Source organism: Benincasa hispida, chromosome 5 (genome assembly GCF_027475165.1).
Source record: "Benincasa hispida cultivar pf3 chromosome 5, pf3_genome.v1.1, whole genome shotgun sequence".
In the NCBI taxonomy this organism is placed as follows: Eukaryota; Viridiplantae; Streptophyta; class Magnoliopsida; order Cucurbitales; family Cucurbitaceae; genus Benincasa; species Benincasa hispida.
Genome location: NC_143482.1, coordinates 62,924,084 through 62,932,442, shown reverse-complemented (window position 1 = coordinate 62,932,442; position 8,359 = coordinate 62,924,084). Strand labels below are relative to the sequence as shown.

General features: G+C 35.9%; 1 protein-coding gene across 1 annotated transcript; it reads right to left on the bottom strand.

The window, feature by feature from the left end:
* Positions 1 to 278: 278 nt before the first annotated feature.
* Positions 279 to 5,279, bottom strand: LOC150036330 (uncharacterized). Its single transcript, XM_090313636.1, has 3 exons — positions 4,917 to 5,279; positions 4,743 to 4,796; positions 279 to 464 (listed from the first exon to the last, which is right to left on the bottom strand). The coding sequence occupies exons 1-3, from the start codon at positions 5,277 to 5,279 to the stop codon at positions 279 to 281; spliced, it is 603 nt and encodes a 200-aa protein (XP_090169762.1).
* Between the last annotated feature and the right edge of the window lie 3,080 nt (positions 5,280 to 8,359).

The following is an 8,359-nucleotide window of genomic DNA, read 5'->3' as shown; positions in this document are numbered from 1 at the left end:
CTCCAAGTTTGTTGACGGTTTGAATTGCAAACTTGCAGAACAACCCACATTGTCTTTTTCCCAATCTAGTTTTATAAGTGATAGTCCTTTTGACTTAATTCACTCTGATATTTAGGGACCTGCTCCTATTTCCACTATCAATGGGTATTGTTACTTTCTTTTATTCATTGATGACTACTCTCGGTTTACCTAGATATATTTCCTTAAACACCATTCTTCTCTATCTTAAATATATATTGATTTTACGAATATGGTTCACACTCAGTTTTCTCACACAATCAAGGTTCTACGTACAGATAACGCCTTGGAATATAAGGACTCCAGGCTCTTTTCCTTTCTCTCCCAGTAAGACACTCTTGTTCAGTATTCTTGTCCTCATAACTCTCAACAGAATGGGCAAGCAGAGCAAAAACATTGTCACATCCTAGACTCCGTCCAGGCCCAACTTCTATCTGCCTCCTGTCCTGCAAAGTTTTGGGGTGAAACCGCTTTTACCTCTGTCTACACACTCAATCGTCTTTCTTCATCTATTCTTTAAAATGCTTCTCCGTTTGAACGCTTATATAGTACTTCTTCTGATTACTCTAACCTCAAGGTATTTGGTTCTGCATGTTTTGTATTTCTTTACCCTCATGAACATACCAAATTAGAACCACGTGCACATCTCTATTGCTTTCTTGGCTATGGAGTTGAATAAAAAGGTTTCCGTTGTTGGGACCCTCTTTCTAACATATTGTGCATCTCCCACCATGTCACTTTTTGGGAGCACACTATGTTCTCTATTCTCTCAACCTTTCATATGTTTCTAACAATTCGTTTGATCCTTTTTCTTCTTCTGCATCTTCTAATGATTCTGAGGTTGAACAGTTTGTGCCTGTCTCTGTTGACCTTGATCAGCCTTCCATCTCACCTATGGAATCTAGACTTGTTCAGGACCCTGGCTCTTCTATTCGATGCTCCATTAGGGTAAAGACACCTCCTACTCACCTTCGAGATTTTCATTATTTTTCTACTATCAGTTTCTTGGTTGAACCTACTGATAACTTGTAGAAATACAAGTTATTGTAACTCAAAAGTTAGAACAATTATGGTCTTTAATGATAAAATTTCATCATTCTTAGAGAAAACGCATGGAATTACTCGAACACTATCAAACTCATGCGAAAGAGTGTTTATTACTAAAATATTGCAGCGCTAACACATAATATTGCAGGATTTCAACAAAGATTCTAAGTGTCGCAAGCAATATCAAACGCATGGGCATGTGTCAGAAGGATTCAACGCAAGAAGATTCATTGATTCAGACTGTTTGTGTCAAATCACCACTTGCAAGCATGGGCACCTGCAGCTGGCGGCGTCTGAAAAGCATCTGAGTGTCAGGCGGTTGACCAGAGTATAGAATTTAATGCTACCCCATCATCAAGTTGGAGAAGACCAACGCCTATAAATAGAAGAAATCCCACCAGATGAGGAGATCTTTAGCTCATTTATAATTTTGAAATTTTGAGACTTAGAGCTGTGTTGCGGTGATGAGAAGAACACGAGAGGGAAGAAAACCACCACCACCGTCGATCAAGAAGTGGAAAAAGCTGAGCTCGAGAGAGAATTTTCTTCCATTTCTTCTACAAGTGCTTGTACACGAATTAGAATTGAGCCAAAGAGGACAAGAGATTATACTCTACGGCTTGACTCCTTTCATTTCATCTGAATTATCATTTTCTTCATCTCATTTGATTGAGTATTGATCTTGTAAAGACAATCAGTTTCTTTATGAATTCACATATTTCATCTATCTCATTTTGCCACTGTTTATTTCTTGCTTTATGTTAGATGCATCTATAACTTCATGCAAAATCCATTTACGCTTAAGCCAACTAAATCACTTGGTAAAAGCTGCTTTAGCTTGAATTATTATAGAGAATAAGCAAGCCAACATTAAGTTAGAAATGCTTGGTACATCTAGAGATAGACACACTAGTGTTTTATTGTATCCTGTGACTAACGCATACATCCTAGAGATAGGGTATTGTATGACATTTGCATTGAGAAGTGTCGAATAGAAGTCTAATGCATAAACGGAGATAAGCAAGTCATCTCATCCGCATCATATTCTTGCTCGTGTACATCTAACTTAGATCGACGCATATCCCCTGCACTAAACTCCATTTTCACACGACCCCTTGTTTTCTACTTGGCCCTTTTGTATCTTCTTGCACGCACACAGCAGCTTAGTTTAAATAACTCATTTCTGCATTCACTTAGGATATTTCTACAACAGCTACAATGCAAGCTCTGCATTAGCTTTAATCTGAATCCCTGAGTTCGACCTTAAACTTACCAGGAACCTGAGTAAGATTTATACTTGAATCTAATTTAGGAAAACTTGAACGCCTAGAGAGGAGTGTCACGCGTCCCATTGCACATCACCAACGCATCACTAACGCGTCAACGCATCATTCACATGTGCACTTATTTTTCCAATTACTTTATATAACACACTCCTAAGCTCGCATCACGAATTCAACAAACACTTACCTTCTTTCGTGAGGCAATGTAACGACCCGACCCCCTAAGACTTAAGTTAGGCCGTTACTAAATACATGCATGCATAGAACTCAAAACGACACTCGGTTATGGCGAAATAAATGCTAATTAAATAAGGTAAGTTCAAAAAACTTTCATTAAATTCAAATACTAAAATAATAGTAGAGTACCCATAAATCATAAAGGACAATAAATAAGTAAAAAAAAAACAATTCTTAAATATAAGTTTTAAACATTAAAACTAAAAGTTAAGAGAAACATGAAAAGAACTTTAAATCTCATGATGGGAAGCGTAAAAACTAATCTCAGTGGCTCGATCACGAATTCCGCTTGTCCATCGTCGGTGCATCTCTACCCTTACCTAAAACAACAACATGAGAAAGAATGAGTATAAAATACTTAGTAAGTAACCCCACTATTGGGGTCAGGCTGGGCATCTATGTCCTCTAGATACCCACCTCTGATGAAACATATAAACTGCTCTAGTCCTCATGGGACACATATACACATGAAACAAGACGGAGACTGAGTCCTATCCTACTGTAGTTAAGTATGCCCAATACCTCTGGTGAATCTCGAAGGAAACACAAAATCTAATGGGCATCTAACTAATCAGTAAGGACATTTGCACAGTATCAACATCATAATCATCACTGTACGAATCTATGACATACATATAAACCTCAACATCATGGCTCTACAACATACACATGTATACCTCAACATCATGGCTCTACAACATACATGTGTACCTCAACATCATCAGATCAAATACAACCATATGGAAGCACATACCATCTCATACTAGCGTTCAAGTGTCTATGTGCATAAATAAATAATTCAGATCTCGTACCAGAACATACTTTGATCATATTATACTATCAGTCTATCAAGCTAACATTCTGCCATAATGTACATTTATCATCCTAGCATACATCTAATGTCTGGCTTGTGGGCAGTTCCAGTAGTAAGATTACTTACCTTGATATTAGGTCGAACCAAAAAGTAATTGAATGTTTGTGAAATTCTTGAATCCTTAATCAAGCCTAAACATAAACCAAGCTTGAAAATTAATAGTTAAGGTCAAATTCTAAACACCCAAATATTAAAAATATTTCCAGATAACCTTACTTAAGGTATGATCCAATTCGAATTCACCTTCCAAACCTCCAATTTTAAGCCCAAATAATTAGCAAACCAAACTCTTCTTCATCTTGAATGAAATTCTTGAATCAACCCCCTAATCATAATTTGAAATTAAGCTTGAAGCTTGAATCAGATACATACTTCACTACCAATGTCTCAAATAAAATATCCATATGTAGCTTCGTAAAAAAATCACTTCCAAATGACTTCACCAAAATTTCTCAACAACCAAAATTAATCCACAAGAGGGTAATCAAAGTATAAAACTTACCAAAACTCGCTAAACCAAACTCCAACTTCACTGAACAACACCTCAATACCTTCATAAACTTGAATCCAATGTTGAAACACAATGGGTATCAACCAGTTGATGCCAAAAGTAAATGAGTATTCAAGAATCAACCAAAAACAAAATCAAACGGCAGAAATCTTACCCAAATCGATAAATCCAATGATGGTAAAAGCGAACGACGCTTAAGCAGTGGTGGACGGAGGTCATGACGAAGAAACTGACACAACGGCTTTGGGCCGCGTCGGATGGGCTCACGAACGTGAGGAAGAAAAGGGGGGTGGCGTTTGACTTTTTATAAAAAAAAAAAAACAACAACAACAATAATAATAATAATAAACAAAAGAGGAAATAAATATAATTACATTTAATTCCTTTTCGTTTTATACTATTAAATTCCTTTCCGTTTCAAAAGAAAATTAATTCCTACCATTAATTTCCAATTTGAATAATTTCACGCCAACAATTAAACTCTCGCACTTACACTTGAAGTCCAAAATTCCGAAAATGCCCTCCAACTAATAACAATTACTGAAATTCCAAATAATAAAGTTACTGAAATTACATTATTACTAAAAAAATGTGTGGGATGTTACATTCTTCCCTCCTCAAAGAACTTTCGTCCTCAAAAGTTCATTCTTGAAAAAGCTCCAGGTACTAGGCCTTCATCTCATCCTCTCGCTCCCAGGTAGCCTCCTTGAACTGGTGATTCTGCCACAGGACTTTCACAAAAGCAAATTTCCCTGCGGCGCAACGTCTTTACCTCTCTGGCGAGAAATTCTACAGGCTTCTCCTCATAGCTTAAGTTGTCATTCAACTGCAATGGATCAAAGTCAACTACATGGGACGGGTCTGTCACATACTTCCTTAGCATTGAAACATGAAAGACATTATGAACTAAAGACAATGCTGGGGGTAATGCCAATCAGTTAGCTACAGGGCCAATTCGCTCTAAGACCTCAAAAGGCTCAATGAACCTCAAACTCAGCTTCCCATTCCTGCCAAACCTCATAATACCTTTTATAGGTGCCACCTTTAAGAACACTTTATCATCAATCTTAAATTTTAGGTCCTTATGTCTCATATCGGCATAGCTTTTCTTTCTGCTCTGAGCTGGTTGCATACAAGCTATGATCTTCTGTATTGCTTTATTCGTGGTCTGCACTAGCTCAGGACCTAGCAACTTCCTTTCACCAACCTCACCCTGGTTTACTGGAGACTTGCAACTCTTTCCATATAGGACCTCAAATGGCAATGTGCCAGTGGCAGTCCGATAGCTATTATTATATGCGAATTCCATTAAATGCAGATGAGAGCCCCACTACTTGAAAACTCTAGTGCACAAGCGCACAACATATCTTCTAATATCTGGTTCAGACATTCTATTTGACCATCAATCTATGGGTGAAAAATTGTACCAAAATCCAATCAAGTACTCAATGCTAACTGGAGACTCTTAAAAAAAAAAAAAACTAGATGCAGAATGAGGGCCATCGTTTGACATAGCTAAAACTAGTACCAAAAGAGGTGTAACAACCCCTTCCATAAATAACTATGAAACTTAAGATGTTGAAAATCAGCAACACTTCTACACGTCCAAGCTGAGAATTGTGAAAACGGTCATGAAGTTAAAAAAGTCTTATATACTAAAAACACGTATCTGAGCCTACCATGTCACAGGGAAAACTTCATATGTGCAATGAAGAAATTGGTCATACTATATAATGCGTCATCTGAAGATACGTACCAGAACAAATCTAGTCAACTGAAAAACTACTTCTACTCTAGAAGCACCAACTGTGATGTCTTTCCTAGGGTCTACATGTCTGAGAATAACTCTGTCTAATTAAGTCTCACATTCATGAGAAACTCATCATGCGACTCTATGCTGTCATGAGCTATAAAACTTGCTTGAGTCATCCTCATATTATTCTTTAGGCTTGAAACAATCATATATCATTACTTAGACCCCGCTGCAAACGAGTCCAGAATTCCCCCTGAAAATGAGGTTTTGAAGTCTCTGGATGCTAAACCATAAATCAATTGATAACACATTTTCATAACCTCGTAATAAAAATAATTGATCCTTGAAGTCATTTTTTTTAACAATAAAACCTTCTTGATTCATAAGTCCTAACTTGGATTACTCATACTCCCTAAAGCTAGTTAACTCATTGCCCATGCAAGAGAATACATACTATCTTGTAATTCTCCAAACCCACTTTTTGTAACTTCTTACTATCAACTCAACTTTATTGCCAAGTCTATCCCTTATACCAATGGTTATATTGGAAGATCTAGCTTACTTTTTTTCATATACCATTATTGTCTACCTCGAGTTAGATTATTTTCTTTTCTCAATCAAATTGATGGTCTTGCTAGTTCATGTTTCCAACACTTGCACACAAAATCAAAATCCCTTGAATCTTACTAATGCCCTCAATGTTTTACGTCTTAACTAATGAAGCCTCCACATACATATCAATAGTTCTCGAACATCTACTGTTACTAGTAACTCCATTTTAACTTATCCCTTCTCAACCTTCTATTTCGGTAATAGATTCTTGTGTTAAAACAAAGTTCCATACCAATCACCTACATAAGCTATCTTTCCATCTAATACATATTATCCTAAAGTTCCACATAATAATGAGGTATTCTTCTTTTACACCAAAACAAATACCTTGTAACCCCTCTTATCAAGCCTTCAAACTATACTTAACTAGGAGTTTCGAACACATTAAATTTCTTTCTCTTTCCAAAAGAGTAAACTTTCTTGGATACTTTTCTCTCATTCACATTTATCTCTGATAAAACCACTAAATTCAAGACACCTTTCTTTTATTTTTTTTTTCCACTTTCCATGTGAAACATAATCTCTTTACTAAATTATATTTTACTTAACTCCTCCATAAATCTTATCTCTCTCACTAAGAATTTTCATCTTGTAGAATTTCTCTTTACCAATTTGCATATGTTTAAACTCCAAAAGATTTTTATTTCTTCAAATCTGTCTAACTTTGATCTCCTTAACACAACAAGGCTCTGGGTTTAGTCTAGGTATACTAAAATAATCCTTCAACCTAAACAAATAACACTTTGCTTTAACCCCTTTAAGTCCAAGGTCATGTCCAACTATTTTAGCTTCCTTTAATGACATCTACCTAGCTAGATATTCCAAAAGAATTCTTTATATCATTACACATACTTTACCTAGTTCATCAAGTCGTAGTATTACCCAAATGATTATGACTTATGAATCCTTTCTAAAATTCTTCTCGAAATGTTTGGTTTTAATATCTCAGAACCTTTAATAAATTCATTGTCTCTTCTTTTTCTCCTTCTTATCCATAAAACAACTTTTAATCTTATAATTGAGTATGTGGCCTATGAAGAAATTTATTTATACCGCCTTCAATTGCACCACAAAACATAACACTAGTTCTTAATGAATTATCGTCAAGACAATTTCATTCTTGGGCTTAAACAAATACATACCTTTATTTCTAAACTGTCATAACTCTACATAGTTTCATCAACCTTTAAGATCTCTAAACTGAGGTATATGTATTTTTTTCATTTCTAACATAATTTCCATGAGATAAACTAGTGCCAAGTGACCTCATAATTTATTTTATTTTATTTTCCACCTTTTGTAGTGTCGTACCTGATAATCCTCTTATAATAACTTCTAATGAGTCGCTAATTTAGCATTAGAGCATAACTGGTGCATTTAAGCTAAACAAATATTTTAATGCACAACTATCATAAAACTTGTAATTGATAAGACAAACCTGGCGATGACGAGGAATCCGTTCATGGGCCACAGGGACAATCTGGACTTACATAGTAAGTCAGTCTACAGAACCCAAAATATGGGCTCTAATACCAACTGTAACGACCCGACCCCCTTTAAGTTAGGCCGTTACTAAATATATGCATGCATGGAACTCAAAACGACGCTCAGTTATGGAAAAATAAATGCTAAAAATAAGGTAAGTTCAAAATACTTTCATTAAATTCAAATACTAAAACAATAGTAGGGTGCCCATAAATCATAAAGGACAATAAATAAGTCTGAAAAACAATTCTTAAATTTAAGTTTTAAACATCAAAACTAAAAGTTAAGAGAACCATGAAAAGAACTTTAAATCTCATGATGCGGAAGAGTAAAAACTAGTCCCAGTGGCTCGATCACGAATTCTGCTTGTCCATCGCTGGTGTATTTCTACCCTTACCTGAAACAACAACATGAGAAAGAATGAGTATAAAATACTCAATAAGTAACCCCACTACTGGGGTCAGGCTGGGCATCTATGTTCTCTAGATATCCACCTCTGATGAAACATATAAACTGCTCTAGTCCTCATGGGACACATA

Excerpts from the sequence above, each read along its gene's own strand:
- LOC150036330 (XM_090313636.1), bottom strand. The coding sequence starts at position 5,279 with ATGGAATTCGCATATAATAATAGCTATCGGACTGCCACTGGCACATTG. Across the intron at positions 4,797-4,916 it reads TCTTAGAGCGAATTGGCCCT|TTGAATGACAACTTAAGCTA; the intron begins GTAGCTAACTGA and ends GATCCATTGCAG. Across the intron at positions 465-4,742 it reads TAGAATTTCTCGCCAGAGAG|GACAGGAGGCAGATAGAAGT; the intron begins GTAAAGACGTTG and ends AAAACTTTGCAG.